A 20,654-nucleotide genomic window follows, 5' to 3' on the forward strand; every position below is an offset into this window, starting at 1 on the left:
GACCTCAAATTTTCGCTCAATTCGCGAGTACTCAATCCTAACCCTCGAGTGAAAATTTGGGCGGCATGCCCTTTGTATTTAGTTATTTTTCAGTCATTTATGACTTCATTATTTTCCTCAACTTAACCCAAATTCATACATAAACAATCTTAATACAATAGCCCTTCAACTAGACTCAATGTCATCCAAATACAAAGCAATTCTAGCAATGCAATCCAAAAATCAAAGTTGGAAACTAGTATTAAAGAAGAATAACTAAGTAGCAGGCTTGACACCTTCTGGCGTTTTGGTCACAACTGAAGCTACGCTTATCAGATTGGGGTAAATTTTATGGCGTTTCGAAACTAAGACAGAGAGTTACATTTTTTATGAAGACATCAACACTCAGTTCATGCATTTTCAAGGCCAAAATGTGAAATGTCATAGAAAATAGAAAGTTGCCTGTGAAATAGGACTTTTGACAATCAGAGGTATTTTAGTCATTTCACATGCTACAGTGCTCAAATTGAGCTGAAATTTTACAAGAAGATATTTAACTCCATTCCCTACAACTTTCATGGTTTGAGAAAGATCTCATTCAGCCTCTCTCATGGACGAATATATAGGTCAGAAACAGGGCAGATTCATCATCAAAACTGAAAATTCACTTCTACTCTAAAAATTTATATCCTAGCTCAACACTATCAAGTCCTATATCATCAAAACCATCAATTACTAGCTCAATACTATCAATTACTAGGTAGAAAACCATAATCAAGGCGGAAAATGTAAACCCTAGCTAACCCTTCCATTATATCATCCAAAACTGAATCATTAACCATAATAAGCCAAGAACATAAGTTTCTATCCAAATTTAAACAAGATTAAGGAAGAGAAAAGGAAAGAAAATCATGATACCTTCCAATAATTGCTTGTAAGTGAAAATCACACCCATTTTTTCCTAAACTTTTACCACACAAAACTTTCCAACCGCCAAAAGAGAAGTTTAATCGGTTTAGTTCGGTTGATTTCACTCAAACAAGGCAAAATCTAAGGTTGGAGTTGAAGTTTGTTTTCTCTCTTTCCCTCTCCAAAATTTCGGCCATGCTAGTAAAAAATGAAGCAAAATTGGCCAAGAAGAAAGAAACGTGTCTTAGTCAAACAACCGTTGGATTGCCGACACTTGTTGCTCAAGATCTTTCTTTGTTTTTGTTTTCTTTTCTTCCTTTTCCTTAGTCAATAATGGTGGCTGACTTATGGGTTAATTAAGGGCTAATTAGCTCAATTAAAAACAAGAAAATTAAGGTAATAAAGTAGTGTTCAAGTGGTGTACTCACTCGGTAGCAAACGGTGCACGTCGATTCAAGACTATTTTCCTTAACTCGCACGTACTTGTGTTTTTACTTATGGTTCACTAAGTTATTATTATCACTTCTAATCATACACTTTTTCTTATCTAAAACTCACTCTTAACCACCAAAATTTAGTACACACACCTCACCAAGTGATCACACGGCCAAAATGCACCAAAAACACATCAAAAACCCTAGTATGCGCAAAACCCCCTAACTTATGTCATTCCTTTAGAAAAATCATAACTTGAATTATAGATATAAAAAATTCATACAACTTGCATGTTAAAAACTAGATTTCAAATACTAATAATCTTTAGAAAATACCTCAAAGAAATTCAGCTCATAAGTTGGTCCAAATTGAGCCATAAGCTACTACAACATTCCTATGTTTACTTGTGCATGGCAGAATTTTCAGTCAACTTTGCTAATTTTTTGGAATTTACAGAGATTGAATCAAATTCTGAATTTTACACCATAGGAAGCTCTATGAGTCTAGTTTCAAATGCAACAAACGAAACTCAATTCTAACTTTCTTCAATTCTTGGGAGAAGGCCCTCTCTTGGAAATAGCAATCTTAAGAAATTGCGTATAGAAATGAGATTCACTCTCAATAATCCTATTTCTACTTTCTACAAAAAACAATACATTATATAAAAATCTAAAAAAGTACATCTATATATGCGGGGAAAGAAACAGGAAAAAAAGAGATGTCTTAGAGTTTAGAAACCTTATCTTCCAAAGCCGAGGAAAGATCACAATCTCATTTCAGAGAAGTCATAGCCAATTTCCCAAAGCTGCACAGAGCCTCCTGCGAAAATTTCTAGATTTTCTAACAACTTGAGATTATGAAACTTTTCTTAACAAAATTCACTCCCTTGACTCAAATTCAACCATTAAAGCAACCAATAATCAAATGTAAGTGAGTTCACATAAGGGTTATAAAGACAAGTAAAATTTCGGAGTCTCACACGCCCTATTAAACCTTAATTTATATCTTTTTTAATATACAACTCATTTTCATAAATTTGGAGACAAAAATATTTCTTCATAAAAACTTTTTTGATTTTAATTTTAATGTTATGGGTTAAAATATAAACATATGCATAGCACGAGTCAAAATATTAGTTATAAAGGGTTTGAGCAAGGATATAATGCTTTTAAATTATCCAAAAACAATCACTTTCATTATTTGCAAATATATTGTGTATATCTGATCTTTTCATGCAAAATTAGTATGTTTTCAAATTGATTACTTCCGACTCTACAAAAGTAATTAGTGTAAAAAATACTTACACAAATTAAGCATTAATATTTACATATCTATACTATATACCATTCGCTAGTTCAAAACTTCTAGAAGCTTTCCTAAGTAATATTACAGAGTTTACAATTATTTTAAGTCCTTTAAAATCTTGTATATACCATATAAGTTGTCTTTCCAAATTATAAAGAATTCAACAAAAATTCACAAAATTTTCAATTGGCAAAGAATTCTAACACATTCCCGAAAATCTTTTCGTCCCAATGCTTAATTCAGGTGCGAGTGGCTTCTAATGCCCGTTTTCCCTCACGGGTCTATTTAATTAACGATCAGTTTGTTTGGACAGCAGGGTGCCAGGCTTGTCCTTAATGCAGTATCAATAGAAGTGCTTCCTTCATCGTCGGCCTTCACAGCCTCAGAATATAGGAAGCTTCTTGCTCTACTTGAGCTGCTTATTTCAAAATAAAGGTTTTCTGTTAAATTTCCATTTACTGGAATTAATTTCTGTAATTGATTCTTTAAGAAGTTTGTGATACGATACCGTTTAGCAGTTTGTTGAGTTAGAATTAGTTAACCCTAAACCATAAAAGGGGGGCCCACATTGTGAAAAGGCATCTGGTGGTTATGAATAAAATCCTCACTTTCCTTCTCTTTTCTTCTCCCTCGCATTTCTCTCTCTCCAAGTCTTCGTCCTCCTCATCCCAATTCTGACTCAATCTCTGCAATTCCCCTTAATCTCTAAAATTCCTAACACAGTTACGTGTCCATTTTTGAGCCGGTTCCTACAGTAGGCACGGTCAAAGTGTGTGTACCATAGAATGATCACTATTTCATTTCTTGGATTCTTCTTTCCCGTCGTTCTCTGTCCGTCTCTCAGCAACTGTTAAACTGGTTGAGTTGCAAGAAGATTTACTCATTACCCACATTTTGTGATGGTTGCCGTTATGTGCCATCTCTTTCCTCCGGTAGGTCAATCGGTATCTTTGCCGGTTAGTGTCCATAAGAAATTTTTTTGCATTCCATCTTAAATTTTCACTACCTGCCGCGATAATTGTGTCTCATACCATTTTTTCCCGGTACTACGATCCCCTTTTTCTCCCTCCTCCAATTAGAGGAGAATCCACCGTTTCCTGCGTCCCTAATCCGGACGCCCTTAGAATCCGGCGAAATAGTATGTCGCGTCGCATTTTTCGTGATGAAAAGGATGTTTACAATAGATATGTGATTTTTATTTAAAAATAAGTTAAAATGGCCTAAAATAGGACTTTAAAGAATGCGACGGTTTGGGTCCAAAATTTAGTCTAAAAAGAGTTTTAAAAAAAAATAGGAATCATCACTTAGTATTGAATTTCAATGTATCAAGTATTTTTAACAAAATTTAAATAAAAAAGAAATAAACCCTTTTTGAGAACTCCAAATCTTTGAAAACAAAAGAAAATAAGTTTGGGAGTCATGGTTGAAGAAAGAGAAGGTAAAGATTCGATTAACTCAAATCTAAGGTACCTTTTTAACCTATTTTAAATTAGTTACGAAATTTAATAAAAAAATTTTCTAATCTAACCCATAAATTTACCACGTTTAGATGTTTCCTACATGAATGCAACTCTAAATTTATAGAAAAAATCGAAAGGAGCAAAATGTCCATTCAAGGGTTTAATTGATATTAGTCGCATTAATAAAGAAGACCAAAATAATCCCTTAAAAGGGTTACGAGTATGCAAAAATAAAATTCAAAAGAAAAGAGAATTAAATTATATATAGAAATAAGTGATCAAGAAAAAATGGATGCAATATAATGGGTATGGGAAACAAAAACTCGTGACATGATTTTCTTATACAGGAATTAACAGGGTATTTAAACTAAAAAAGTTATAATCATCTATTTCCCATGTTCAAAGAATAATTCTCCTAATCTAAACAAGCAAATGAACAAACTTATTTTACCATTTCTTAAATGAGATGCAATTCTAAATGACATATAGAGAGTATAGAATAATATAATAGGAAATATCATGCAAATGAGAAAAGATCATAAAATAAAAAATATGCATGAAAATGTAATGAATGTCAAGCAAAAGATGAATCTAATGCATGAATGATCTAAGAGTCTAGCGTTGGACTAACCCATTTCTAAAAGTTCTTACTAACATTGGACTAGCAAGCAAGTGGAGGGAGAAGCCATAACTAGTATTGGACTAGTATGGTGACGTCATGCATTAATACATAGTAAAACGAATAAGGCATAAATTAAAACAACTAAACACGCAAGAGCACGTAGCACGTAACATATAAACATAATATTTAGATGCAAAAATCCTAAGAAAAACGGATAAAACATATAAACACACAAGGCATATAAACACACAAAACCTATCTATTATAGCGGGGAGTCTAATTACAATTTAAAATGAAAAAATATAATAAAATAAACTATCTCTTCTATCTATTACAATAGGGGACCTAATTACAATCTAAAAGGGAAAAATATAATGAAACAAACTTATTTAACTTATCTATTACATTTTGTCTATTTAATTACAATTTTTCAAAAATATTAACTATCTATTATATTTTGAGGTATTTAAATACCTCCCAAATAATTATAAAATTAACTAAACAAACATAAGAAATTTTGAATGAACACTTGAATTAAATAAATAACAAAACATGTAAAAATATATAAATACATAGGAGCACGTAGGAGTACATAAGAGCGCGTAATTGAAATTTAAATGATAATAGGGGTACCTCCCTTTTGAAGTAGTAACTAAATGGAATCAAATTGTCCTATTTATACTCAAAATGAACAAAAAGATTATGACACCAATTTAATTGGAAATAATAATAATAATAATAAAAAGTACTAAATTCACATTAACATGTCAAACATAAAGAAACTTAAGAACATATAAAAATTACAAGTGGAATACACTTAAGAGTAACATAATTAGCTATTAAAGAAAAGCAACAATCATAATAGAGAATCAAAAAGTCACTAGGGACTAAAATGCAAAAGTTAGAAAATTTTTGGGTCAAAAATATAATTTTTAAAAATTTAAGGGTCAAAATTAAATAAAAAATAAAGTTTAGGGATCAAATTACAAATAAATTAAGGACTTAATTGAAAGAAATTCAAAGTTTTTAGGGTTATAAAGAAATTACTCAAAAAGTAAGGGGCTAAAGTGCAAAAGAAGGGCCATTTTTATATTGATTTCGGGCTATAAATCCCTTCAACCCAAGGAAAAAACCAAATATTTTTGTTAAAAGAAAATGGCCTGGCCCAATTATTTCTACTAAATCAAATTTGACAAAAAAAACTGGGCTTGAATATTAAAGCCCAATGTTGCAAACACTAAAAAAAACACAAGCCCACCAGAAATAAAAATAACAAGCCCAACACAATTTTTCCCTTCTTTTTCCTACTTTTTTCTTTCTTTCTTTCTTTTCTTCGCTTTTCTTCTTCTCCCCTCTTCTTAATCTTCTTCTCCAATGGTGCCGAAACTTCAGCCACTAGCGCCGCTGTTGGCCGTCAGTCGCCGTCTCGAAATTTCACCAAAATATGCCGCTACTCGATTTTTCGCGTAGAATCTATTTTTAGACTTAATTTTTACAAAAAATGAACCAAAAGTAACGAAATTGCAAAAAGACAGCCCAGTTTTTATTTTTTTAAAACCCTCAAAACTTCATCAAAAATCATAAAATTTATATTACAACACTCCTTATAACTTCTCCAATACAATTATGATCTTAGTTTGATAAGAAAACAACAATGAAAGGACAAATTAAAGCAAAACAGCCCTTAAAAAATCCATTTTTCATTGCCTTTTAGACTAAAAAAAAAAAAACTTAATTAAGCAACCTTTCCAAGCCATTAACTAGTCACAAATACCCATCATAACAACAATATATGCACAAAATTTAGCATTTTAATTCAGCTTTCTATTTAAGCATTTTTTCACACACTTGTCATGTGTACACAAAAAATTATTTCCTTTTCTTTAATCTGGTTTATGTCTTGCCCAACAATACAACAGTAACAAAACCAGCAAGAGAAAGACACAAACTAGCAACTAAACATGTTTTTAATATAACTAATTAAAAAAGAAAAAGCTGAGACAAAGCAAAAAAGAGAGTTGTGTCTTGTCTTGACCAGAAAAAAGAGACCAAGAGAGAGCAGAGTTGGTGATAGATTAGGTTGATAAAATGATGGTTTTTTTTTTTACCAAATGACAAGAAAGATCAATGAAACAAAATTGAGTGTAACAATAGGTTAATAGTGTATTTGGTAAAAGAGAAATGATTAGGGGTGATTTTTCTTCTATTTTTCTTTTCTTAACATAAACCTACAAAAATGAGAGAAAAGAAAAATAAAATAAAATTAAAATACAAGAAAATAAATGGCTCATTAAATAGATAAAATCTAAGAAAATGTTAAAATTGACAAAAATTTGGTATCTACACAATCACTATCGTGGGATATTGCCATGGCTATGTTTGCTTCCGTATCAATTCACTGTTCAAAAAAGCAAAGCAAAGAAAAAGGCTTTTGTCAACTCTTTATGTATCAAACCCAATTCTTGGGGAATTCATCACTCTGTCGTAGCTACCGTCGACATTGATGGGGGTTGACGGGTTGGTGGAAGCCTTCGATTTTGGAATGGTTGTGGAAACAAAGGAGTTCAAGATCCTACGATTGTCGTATTCTTAGGAAGAATCATGATGAAAAGCTTATGCGGTGCACCACTTGGTATCAAATACACAATGGCGATTGGTGACTCAGATATTATGTCAATTTAGTGGATTTGGAAACCTTTCATTGGAACACCTTTGAGCTAGAACATAATGCTAGTTTATGAAATCTTGCATCAATGGTAAGTGCAATTGTGGTCTAAAGTGCTTGCTTTGCATGCATTTGTCACAACATTACTCAAATCCAAAATGTAATAAAAATAAAAATAATCTTGTATCAATGGTAAGATTTCCTATTAAAACAATATATTTTAGTCACTCATTGGATTTCAATTTCAATCTCTTTTCGCTCCATATAAAGCTCATTGTAAGCATTGATTCTTTCAGGAACATTTCATAATCCAAATGACAAATGGAATGAAGTTGTGCGAGACAATAATGGTTGCTGGTAGGGAGAATTTGAGATAAAAGGAAGAAATTTTCTTGTAGAGATTAAAGGCCAAAAATATCTGTTCACACATTGGAGTGAAGAAATTGTAGATAGTGGCAATTGTAGGAAATGTGGATGACTAGAATATCTTCCGATAAATCAAGTAAAGACGTTTTAGCCATTTTCGGAAGGGGATAGGGGACGGAGATGAGAAAACGAAGATTGAATAGAGGAAATAAATGTTTTTCTGCTATGGAGCTCTACTTAATTCACTTATGGTTATGGTTGGAGGCTAAAGAAGGAAAGCTTTATAGGGAACTTTTAAAAATTATATTCACAAGTTGGATGATTACAAATGAGGGCTTGACCTATTTATAGACAAGACAATATGCCCTAGAGAATTCTAGAAATTCTACAAACTTAGTTATAAAATTAAACCTCTAGAACATTGTACCCTAGTCTAAACCTCTTATATACAAGTGTAACTATTGCTCAACATACTAGAGTAGCCTACAGTGATCTGAAATATTCTACGAAACCACTATGGCCATCTAGTCATAGTTCTCTCGATAAGCTAGACATGCTTACTACTAAAATATTTCCCAGCAATCATGTTAGAGGTAATACGTGATTGATATTTGATGGAATTGGACACATATGGAGTGCGCCATTCTTTCCCAATTGAGTTAGGCGATATTCCTAATGCCTTTGTCATGTCATATTCCTATAATAGCTTGGTGAATTGTCACAATTTCTCGAATAGCTCCTAGCTAGTCTCTGACATTGGTAGGTCTCGCATTTCACCAACTACTCTTTTGATGGTACATGATTTTTGTGACAAATGATATGATCTGATAGATTCTCATCAGCTACCTTGTCGTGCTCGTTCCTTTATCATAGCAGCTGCTCTTGACAACACGTTTTGTGAAGAGCCGTTGGGATTTTTGTTGTAAGGCTTGAGTAGACTCATATGAAAGACCGGATGAAGTTGAAATAGTCCCTTGGTAGCTCCATTTTGTATGCCATTGTCCCAACTTTCTTCAACATAGTAAACCGATCCTCATAACATTGCATTAAAGGAAAGAAAGAAAGCTGTTCTTGGGCATAAAAATTAGAGGATAGCTTGGTGAAAAAGTTGGTACAGTTACTGGAATAGCCGATAAAATAGAGAGCTCCATTAATTAGTTGCCATTTGCATATCTAAATAATTACATTTAGAACTTGATGGAAATGAATTTAAGGATGTAAATGTAATATTAGTCTAGTAAGACTAATCTAACGGTAATGGGTCAGATAGCGCACCAATTTAATAAAATAATCAACTCTAATGAAACCCACAGGGCTTATTAGAAGAACAGGAAAAAGGCCCAAACTTTTATAAAATGCGTAAATTTGTGGTTCGGTAGACAAAAAAAAGCATCAACAGCAATTTGCAAGGAATATTATAGCTAGAAGTATGTCACTTGTCAAATTATTAGAAAGCCATGTATTGAGAAGGGAGGCAAAACCCTAAACCTCTCTTCCCTCTTATATGCAAGGTAGAAATTGGGAAACTAATATTAAGTTTGACTAAGTCATTTTATGTGTATCATATGATTGATTAGAGAAGAAAATATAATTACGAGAAAGAATAGTTTACAAAAAAGAAAATTGATGAATGATTAGAGAATAAAATACAATTACGAGAAAGAAGAACTTATAGAAAAGAAATTGATTAACTAGCTCTCACCGCCATTAACCTGGCTGACAAATTAACTACCCACTGTCTTAGCACTAACTAATTAACTAGTTAAGGTAGTCTTGCACAAATGATCCTCTACTTCTCCCTTTACTACAATCACATCATAGAATTGAGATGTCCGAATTGAACTTTGGGTGAAATTCAATTTGCTCCTCCAATGTAGGTCAATAGATGGATCTAGCCCTATGTTACAGACACATACATATATATAGTGAATAAAACTCAATTAAGCCCTCCAAAATAGAAATTTTGTTTGAAATGAGCTCGTCCATCAATATACTTAGTTGATAGTGTTTTACTAAAGATTTAGTGGTAAAAGTGGTATCTAACTTTTTAGTACATTAAAACAAAAATTTTTTGCCAAATTGAGCCAAAAAAGATAAAATACTAAAAATAGTGCTCTAATATTCTAAATGTTGCTATTTACAATTTTCAAATTTTGTTTAAAATAGCAATATGTTGTCCTTTTGAGCTCTTTTATGTGGAAGATTAACTACTCTAAAGTCCCAAATAAATTGAAAAATTTTCAATACAACACTTACAGGGACTTAGTCTCTAACAATTAACAGTCGACAATTAAAATTCTAGAACCTTGCTAGACTTCCTCATTGAAAAAGCAATTTATTAGTTCACAAATATCCAAATAATTTACTCAAACATTCTTTTGTGTCAAAAGAACCAATAATAAAAGAAGTTTTTCTGCAGATGAAAAATTTAGGTGGTTTGTGTACATTTAAGAGCAGAATAGACTACCTGAAATGATCTAGAAAAGCAAAACAGTTTCACAGAAAATACATTAGATGACATTTTGTTGTCTGTGTCATGAATGGCACTCTTTTATGTAGATTGCTAACGTTTAGCAATGTTCCCTCTAGTCACCCGGGACGTTTCCTCATTTATAATACTGTCCATTTTTTTACTCTTCTTAAATGACATACCAGGCCGTGCATTTGTATATTTTTTGATGTCATCATCTGATAGAATAAGCTGAACAGATAAACAAACATGGAAGTTTAGACACCCTAAAATGAGAAATTATGTCACAAAGGTCCAAAATTAGATTCAATGAAGAAAACAAGAAAACTTATACAATAACTTTCAGATACTAGTGGCAAACTGTCAGGAACTCAGAAGTTAGCTATTGTCGTTTTATTCATATTGCTTAGCGTTTGGTAGGCTCAGGGCACAGACACCAGAAACGGTGTCGTTCAACTAAGTGACAGTTAGTAGTTAATAAAGGCGGTTAAAGCTTAATTGCATAAATAACCCACCGAATGATTGTAATAGGCAGTTAGGATCTTATTTGTCTGAAATCAACAAATTCCAATATTTCCCTCTTTCTGTTAATTCCCCCTCTCTCTTCCTCTACCTACATTTCTCTCTTTCTGTTATCCTTTCCGGTGACTATTGAAGCCATTGTGGCGGTGCTAGCTCGGAGCCTGACAGTTGGTATCAGAGCAGCCGATCCTTGGCTGCTGAGGAAGAAGGACTGCCATGGCGGAAGGCACAAGATACCGATCCTTGGAAGATCAGCTGAAGAAACAGGAGAGTAAGCTCCAGGAATTAGCCGAATCCATGGCCGCTCTGCATACGTCCGGGCAAATGAGTTACGGCAGAGACTCCAGGAGGAAATGGAGAAGAGCAACTCGAGACTGGAGACGATGGTGGGAAATCTGGACCAGAAATTCTGCAAGTTGGAGCAAAAGTTCAGTGTGTTAATGAAAGTGATGATGAAGGACAAGGGAGTCCAGGAGAACGAAGGAGGATCTTCCGAACCTCTTCTACCTACACCACCCTCGCATTTTCGACTGGCGGCTCAGGCTGAAATGGCAGGCCATCAGCAGGAATCCAGAGGTAGGATGTTCACTCCCAATTTGCCTAGATTAGATTTGCCGATGTTTACGACAGGAAATCCAAGGGAATGGCTTAGGAAATGTCATAAATATTTTTTGAACTACCAAATACCTGCTTGCCAGAAAGTAGATTTAGTGGAGATGTTCTTAGAAGGCAAAGCCGATAATTGGTTCCAAGGGGTGAAATTAGCTAAACCTGGGCTAAATTGGGAAGAGTTTAGCGAGTTGCTATGTGAGCGTTTCTCTGGAAAGGGATCACTTGACATAGTAGAAGAATTTAACAAACTGCAACAAGTGGGGACAGTGGAGGAGTATGAGGAAAAATTTGAGGAATTAAAAACTCTGATGTTGACCAAGAACCCCAGATTAGATGAGTCCTATTTTGTTTCCAGCTTTATCAGTGGGTTGAAAGAGGAGATCAAGCCCATGGTAAAGATGTTTAGACCACAGACATTGACCAAGCATTTGAAGTAGCAGAGTTGCAAGAGTATGCACTGGAGGTGCAATGTAAGCAGACCAAAAATTCTGGCAAGATTGCCATGAAGCCTAAGTTTGGGATGTACAAGGGCCAATTTGGTGGACAGAACCTACCTAGTTCTTACAGGCTTCCTGCGATAACTCCTAACACTAGGAGGACTAAAGTTGCACACAAAGAGGTAGGAAGACTTTCAGCAGAAGAGCTGCAGTACAGGCGCAAAAACAACCTGTGCTACAGGTGTGGAGAAAAGTTTGGGTTGGGGCATCAGTGTAGGACAAAAGGTCTGAACTGCCTTAGTGTGGAAGAAGAAGAGGAGACTGATTTTGAGGATGCAGTGGGGGAACAGGATGAGTTTACTGGTAAAGTTGGGGAGATGGCTGAGGTATCATTGAATGCCTTGTCTGGTGCTATTCAGAGGAAGTCCATCATGCTGATTGGCAGTATAGGTGGCTTACCAATCAAAATACTAGTGGACACCGGGAGTTCTGACAGTTTTATCAACCATAGACTTGTTATCTTACTGCACTTACCTTATCAATCTGTGAATCCTTTTACTGTGACTTTAGCAAATGGGACAGACATCACCAGTGGGACAGCTTGTCCTAAGGTAGCTTGGAGGATACAAGACTACCAATTTCAGTTTGACATGAAGATAATGGAACTAGGAAGTTGGGATATCATTCTGGGGGTTGATTGGATGTGTCAGTTCAGTCCAATCACCTTTGACTTCCACACTCTCAGTATCGCACTCAGTGATCGAGGGCAATTACTTCACCTCCAAGGGTTCATAAATCAACCTACGATGGAGCTTGTGAGAGGAAGGGATCTCAGATCCTTCATCCAAGAAAAAAAGAAGAGGTGTGCACACCTGCAGGCGAACTCCACCAAAGACCTTCAGAAAGACATCCCAGAGCTGGTGGAACAGGTTTTACAGCAGTTTCCACAGATATTTGCTACTCCAATGGGACTACCTCCAGAAAGGGAGCTGGATCACCAAATCCCTCTCAAACCAGGGGCAGAACCATTTAAACTCAAGCCTTACAGGTACCCCCACTCCCATAAAGCAGAAATTGAGAAGCAGGTTGCAGAAATGCTTACGAATGGGATTGTTAAACACAGTACTAGTCCTTTTGCTTCCCCTGTCTTGTTGGTTAAAAAAAAAGACAGTACTTGGAGACTATGTATAGATTACAGGAAGCTAAATGAGGTGACTGTCAAGGATAGATTTCTCATCCCCAATATTGATGAATTGCTAGATGAGTTACATGGCACCAAGTATATGTCTAAGTTGGACCTCAGGGCTGGGTACCATCAGTTGAGGGTCAAGGTAGCAGACACCCCCAAGACTGCTTTCCAAACACACCATGGGCACTTTGAATTTCTAGTAATGCCTTTTGGCCTAACAAACGCACCAACCACATTTCAGGCTTTGATGAATAGGATTTTTCAGCCATTCCTGAGAAAATTCGTATTGGTATTTTTTGATGACATCTTGGTTTACAGTCCCACTCTAGAGTCACATGCACAACACCTAAAAATTGTACTCTAGGTCTTAGCGGATAACCAGTTATATTGTAAGAAGTCAAAATGCTCTTTTGCTCAGACATCCATGGAATATTTGGGGCATGTGATTTCTGAGGTTGGGGTCAACATGGACCCAGATAAGGTGGGATGTATCCTGTCTTGGCCCACTCCTAACTCAGTTAAAGAATTAAGGGGATTCTTGGGGCTGACTGGATATTACAGAAGATTTATAAAGGGGTATGGTGTAATTTGCAAGCCTTTAACTCAGCTACTTAAGAAAGAGAGTTTTGGGTGGAACCATCATGCTCAGATGGCTTTTGAAGACCTCAAAAGAGCCATGACCACAGCTCCAGTACTCAGTATGCCAGATTTTGAAATTCCTTTTGTTATAGAGACTGATGCTTGCGGAGTAGGGATTGGAGCAGTGTTAATGCAACATGGACATCCTATAGCATTCCTCAGCAAAGCTCTATCTAGCCAGAACTTGGGGTTATCTGTTTATGAGAAGGAGCTATTTGCTCTGGTGCTAGCCGTGACCAAGTGGAAACACTACTTGCTGGGCCATCATTTTGTCATCAAAACTGATCACCAAGCTCTCAAACACTTGCTGGAGCAGAAGCTCACGCATCCCCTGCAACATAAATGGCTCACCAAATTACTTGGGCTGGACTACGAAATCCAGTACAAAAAAGGAGCTGACAATGGGGTGGCAGATGCGCTATCCAAGAGGAGGTTTGAAGACCCTCATGGGGACATAGCAGTAAATTGTACCATGTGTGCAATTTCCTCAGTCCAACCAACATGGATGCAGGAGTTGGTTGCAAGCTATGAGGGGGATAATGAGGCTCAGCAGAAGATAGCTCAGCTCCTGTTAGACCCCAATGCAGTCTCAGACTATCACTTGGATAGGGGAATGCTCAAGTTTAAAGATCGACTATATGTGGGATCTGCTAATAGTATTCGTGGCAAGGTGATCCAGGCTCTACATGACTCAGCAGTAGGGGGGCATTCTGGCCAAAGGGGATGTCTACACAGGATACAAACTCTATTTTATTGGCCGGGAATCAAGCAGGATGTTGTCACTTTTGTCAGGTCTTGTGATGTATGCCAAAGGAACAAGCATGAGAATGTTCCCTATCCTGGACTTTTGCAACCTATTCCAGTTCCACAACAGGCATGGTTTCACATATCCATGGATTTCATTGAGCAGCTGCCCCTATCTCATGGTTTTGACACTATCTTGGTAGTGGTGGATCGACTGACAAAATTCAGTCACTTCATACGTCTCACACATCCTTTCACTGCGCAACAGATAGCTCAGGTCTTCCTTGACCAGATTTATAGGTTTCATGGATTACCAGAATCTATGATTTCAGATAGGGATAGAATTTTTATTAGCAGGTTTTGGCAAGAGTTGTTCCATCTGTTGGGAGTTGGCCTGCATTATAGCTCATCCTACCATCCCCAGTCTGATGGTTAGAGTGAGCGAGTGAACCAATGCTTGGAAAACTATCTTAGGTGTATGTGCAGTGAACACCCCTCTCAATGGAGTAGATGGCTACCCACAGCTGAGCTTTGGTACAACACCAACTTCCACACCAGCTTACAAATTACTCCATTTGAGGCATTGTATGGATACAAGCCCAACCACATTCCTTTGGGGCCCTTTCACGACAGTGTTATTCCAGCTGCAACTGACCTGGTGCAGGATAGGCTCCAGGTCATCTCACTCATCAAGGAGAATTTGGCAAAGGCACAGAACCGCATGAAACTCTTTGCTGACAGACATAGGTTTGAACGTACACTTCAAGTGGGGGATTGGGTGTTTCTTAAACTACAACCTTATAGACAACAAACGGTGGCTATTCGAAGGAGTTTGAAACTCACAGCAAAATACTATGGACCTTTCCAGATCATTGCCAAGGTAGGGGCGGTAGCCTATAGGTTGCGGTTACCTGCTGGAGCTAAGGTTCATCCAGTGTTTCATGTTTCGCTGTTAAAGAAAAGGATTGGAGATGCTCAGGGCACTGAACCTATGTTGCCTGCATGGGACTCCTCTGACCAATGCTTACTTCAACCTGAGGCAATCTTGAGACGTAGAGCTATCAGGCGTAACTCTCAAGTGGTCATCCAGTACTTAGTGAAGTGGGATCAGCTACCAGAATCAGAGTCCTCTTGGGAAGACAAGGACTTCATCGACAAACAGTTTCCAGCATTCCAAGCTTGAGGACAAGCTTTGCCTAAGGGGGAGGAATTGTCAGGAACTCAAAAGTTAGCTATTGTCGTTTTATTCACATTGCTTAGCGTTTGGTAGGCTCAGGGCACAGACACCAGAAACGGTGTCGTTCAACTAAGTGACAGTTAGTAGTTAATAAAGGCGGTTAAAGCTTAATTGCATAAATAACCCACCGAATGATTGTAATAGGCAGTTAGGATCTTATTTGTCTGAAATCAACAAATTCCAATATTTCCCTCTTTCTGTTAATTCCCTTTCTCTCTTCGTCTACCTACCTTTCTCTCTTTCCTCTCTTTCTGTTATCCTTTCCGGTGACTATTGAAGCCATTGTGGCGGTGCTAGCTCGGAGCCTGACACAAACCTCTTGAGAGAATTGAGTCATAAGCCATGTGCCCCTTAAGTACAGGAACTTTGGTCTTTTAACAATCACAAGCTTCAAGCCATTTAGTTTTAACGACATAAACCATGCATAAAACTGCAAGATTTCTTCTTTGATATTACTGGAAAATTGCTGAGCATGTAAGAGCCCGACGATTCCTAACCTCTAGGCACCCTGAAAGGCAAAAAAAAAAAAAATGAAGGTATCATTTGACAGAATTTCAGAGTACTTTTGCCATGCACATGAGTTGTTACTAGAATTGTCGAAAGACACTATAATAAACATTTCATAGCATCAAGGTTGACCATGGCAACATGTATCGGTTTTCTACACAAATTATTCGAAAAATGGAAATAGGCCAGACAAAAAGCAACAGAGAAATGGGAGACATGGAGAGCCACACATGAAGAAGTGATACTTGATTATTATTTAACAAGAGTAGACAACAAAATAAAGGAAAGTCAAAACTCTACTTGCTTCAACTTTTCATGATTTTCTATGGTCCTTAGTGATATGGACTACTACTGCAGAAGTTAATATCTTCATGTACTGCTATTGGTGCCATCAGAAGCATTTCCTATTCTAACAGCCAGGATGTAGCAACTAAACCTATCAATATGCTGCCAAGAGATAATTATACTTTTTGGTCTCACAGTTTTGTAAAATTTGTTGAATTTAAATAGAACATTTTGTGCCAAATATCAACTACAAAATAGGATCAACTTACGAGAAAGGTACACATACACATAAAAAATAAAAGCACTTTCATGTCCAAATTAGAATATAATAAAACTAATTGATACAAAATGTATACAAAACATACCACCTAAACATCACTTTCAGCATTGATACCCGAAGAGTAGTAAACAGTTACCATGCCCACTAGTATAGACCAATGAAATAATCCAACATGTTTAAACTTTCTACCAATACTAGGTGATCATCACTATGGTAGAGGTTCCTGAATTCATAGGAATAGAGTTTGAAATTATATTTACTAAAACAGTTTGGGAACAGATTCTAAAATTTTATCAAATACACTGTGGTAGAGGTCTCCTATTATATGAAATTATAACTTTTCAATTACAATAAATTTTGTAACTTACAATTCAAATTAGAATGTGTCTTGAATAACCAATAATTTTCAACATTTACTTAACATGTTAATTAATGTAGGTTATGTTTGATTAATTTTTCTTCACCTATAAATATGAGTAGTTGAGATTGAAAAAAGGGTATAATAACTTATGTTTTGTGAACTATAATTCATAAAAGAAAAACTACCTACTATTCTATTATTTTTCTATGTCATAGTTTGATAAGTAAAACCGGTGTTAATGGAATTATACTCTTTTAGTTGTACAGACTAATGAGAGTGATAACAAGTGTGACTAGATTGTTGTAGTTTGGGGGTGACAAGTTGGAGATTCTACTATACCGAAATTGGTTCTTCCAAAAAGGATTGAATTACTTTAAAGAAAGTGAGATATCCGTGCCTCAACCCTCCATATTTGTGCATTATTATATTATCATTTTAACTATTTTATTATAGTTAATTTTGTAATTGTTATAGTTATTGTTATAACTGCTGTTAATTTTTCTATTTGACTTTTATATTTTTGTTCTAGTGAAACGACAATTTTAAATTGATTCAGATCAAGATGGAGTTCAACTTACAAGTCCTTACTATCAAACTTAGAAGACTTCAATATAGTCTACCTATGGACAGAAAAATATAAGAAGATCTTAACCAATGAGATATATGAAGCATTAAGGAATGCTTGTGAAGAAAAATTCAGCAAAAAGGGAAGTTGTTGATTCCATTGCTTGAATTATTAATTGTATAATCTTTCTAATGAAGTTCATAACTTTTATGAAATTTCGTATCCTATTGTCAACAATATGAAAGGATGTATAGGGAAAATATAGTATCAGAGATGTAGATGCGAAGAAGTTTAAATTGCTGAACAATTATAACTTGTTACTCCACTAGACAAGTTGCCACCATGCATTTTAGAAGAAATTTTAAAGATGCCTTCTTAACAAGTAAAAGTGAATTTCCAGTGGGTATGATTAATTGGGTTTTACTTTAATTGCAATCGATATATACTCCATTGCATGTTATAAAGTTGTGACAAATAGTGGGGTTTCATAATAATTTTCTATACTAATATGCAAAGGATTTTATTTTTGCATATTATTAAAGTACTAAAATAGTGGGAATTTTTTTTTCTTTGCTAAAAATTAATGCAAAGAATCTAATATATTATTGAAGATTCTCAATAACATTAATGTTTATTGTGAATAACAAAAAAAAATTACAAATCTCATGTGATACTATGTTATTTTTGCAACTTGCGAGTATGAATTTTAAATTTGCAATTAAGTGCAATGTTAAATAACATTGAGTATCATGGTTTTGGATTTTTTAATTCTTTCTTTGAGTTTGTGCAGATAGATATGCATTCAAAAGTGTGAATATAATGTGAAGGCACTTGAAATAAGTATTTCATATTCTTGCGAAAAGAAGCTCTATGAAAATTTCATGAAACTGGCAAAAATTGTTCCTAATAGGTCTATGAACTACTGATCTACTAGAGGAAATTGAGAATTTTTGAGAAGTAAAGTAACTCCTAGTAGTAAACTAATGGTCATTTATGTTGATGATTTCTAGTGAGACTATTGGCTACTAGAATCAAAAAAATTGAAAACATTGAGTCTTAACTTGAAATAAATATAATTGCTTGTATGTCAATTATGTGAGAAATATTCTCACAAAATATTAGTATTATCATAGCATTATTGTGGTACTTGATGAAATAATTGAACTCGAGTGTCAATAAATCATATCTTTGTTTATGTTTTGTGATGATTGTGAATAACTCAAAATTGAGGCAAAGATATGATAAATCATGAGAGGGATGTGACTAAAGTCCATAAATTCTAAATCACGTGCAAGGATACCCAATTTAATGATTAGAAATCCCAAGAGTTAGGTTCGAATTTCATACCACCAAGACTACAAATCTTCTTTGGAGAGTGTTTTCTCAATAAAACTACTCTAGATCTTTTGTATCTTCAATGTGCAAAAGTTCATTTTAACATTTTCATTTGTGAGTGAATACTTCAATAGTGTAGCTCTGTGAGGGTTGTACTGAGGGATAGTAAAACTTCCTTGCTTGACCGAGTGGAGTTTGGGGTAAGGAGGAAGTGAACCTTCCTTTGTACACAAGATTGGTTGTACTTCATCAACTTGAAGAAGCTTGTTCTATAAATTGATCTACAAGCTCAAAAGGAGTTTGATAGTCAATTGGTTTGCAATTCTTCCCTTCTTATTTACTTATTTTTATATTGTGATTTTTTAATTGCTTATCTCTTCTACTCCCAAACAATCGTGCTTTCTTACTAATTGCTACATTGTGTGGTCACTTAGAAAAGAGGGTAAATTTCATTTTGAACAAAAAGTGCCCATAACTTGATTAGCTTTTTAATCAACCTAATTCACCCCCCTCTTAGGTTGTCTTGGATCCTTACAAAAGGGAAAAACTAATTACATGGTGATTTGAAAAGAAGCATACACAACTGTTAATAATTATGGTCCATCCCTATGATATATTTACATACATCCTGTAATGGAAGAAAGGTTGCGCTGCTACATTGCTCTTAATGAAATCTATAACTCTTATGAGTGAGGTGTTTGAGTTACTAGAGCACCCTTGGTGGATTTCGCCTATATGAGTGTTAAGGGTAGGGCAGTTCTAAAGAGAATTGGGACTTGTTCTCTTATGCGCTCATGAAAAAATTGGGATTGAACGTAGAGGCTGTAGAGTACTAGAGTTATAAGCTCATGAGAATATCTAGACTATTATGTGTGTAAGATAATATCCAATAACTCAAATCGAGACCACAATTCACTACTAGCTCTGTTATTGGAAAAAAATTATTATACTAAATATAAGTACAAGACATTGCAACCTATATCATGCATGCTAGTTTTTTCTTGCTAATAATATTATACTATTTTATTTTATTAAAATAAGTGGGGGATTGTTGCAATATTTCAATAAAATAGTAAAATTCTTAATTAAATGTGTAAGTTTCAAGGAGAATAAATTGGTAAAAGTTTTTGAAATTTATTGGTGTTTGCATGATTTTTTACTAAAGATTTATTATATGAAATTATGGCTTTTCAATTATAATAAATTGGAGAATAAATTGGTAAATGTTTTTGAAATTTATTGGCATTTGATTGATTTTTGACTAAAGATTTATTATATGAAATTATGGCTTTTCAATTATAATAAATTTTGTAACCTACAATTCAAACTAGAATGTGCCTTGAATAGCAAATAATTTTCAGCATTTACTGAGGATATTAATTAGTGTGGGTTATATTTGATTAATTTTTCTTCTCCTAGAAATATGTGTAGTTGAGATAGAAAAAAGAGCATAACAACTTACGTTTTGTGAGCTACAATTAATAAAAGAAAAACTATCTACTCTTCTATTATTTTTCTATGTCATAGTTTGACAAGCAAAATTAGTGTTAATGGAATTATACTCTCTTAGTTGTGTAGATTAATGAGAATAACAGTAAGTGTGGTTGGACGGTTGTATCTTGAGAGTGACAAGTCGGAGATTCTACTACACCGAAATTGGTTCTTTCGCAAAGTATTGAATCACTTTAAAGAAAATGAGATATCTGTATTTCAACCCTCCACATTTGAGC

General features: G+C 34.9%; 1 protein-coding gene across 1 annotated transcript; it reads left to right on the plus strand.

Moving 5' to 3' along the window:
• The first annotated feature begins 11,086 nt into the window (after positions 1 to 11,086).
• On the plus strand, positions 11,087 to 11,782 carry LOC140021380 (uncharacterized). The gene has a single exon (XM_072072140.1). The coding sequence runs from the start codon at positions 11,087 to 11,089 to the stop codon at positions 11,780 to 11,782; it is 696 nt and encodes a 231-aa protein (XP_071928241.1).
• Positions 11,783 to 20,654: the final 8,872 nt, after the last annotated feature.

The sequence above is a fragment of the Coffea arabica genome, chromosome 11e (genome assembly GCF_036785885.1).
Source record: "Coffea arabica cultivar ET-39 chromosome 11e, Coffea Arabica ET-39 HiFi, whole genome shotgun sequence".
NCBI classification, from domain to species: Eukaryota; Viridiplantae; Streptophyta; class Magnoliopsida; order Gentianales; family Rubiaceae; genus Coffea; species Coffea arabica.

What these genes read in the sequence shown, in the direction of transcription:
- LOC140021380 (XM_072072140.1), top strand. Translation starts at nt 11,087, where the DNA reads ATGGAGAAGAGCAACTCGAGACTGGAGACGATGGTGGGAAATCTGGAC.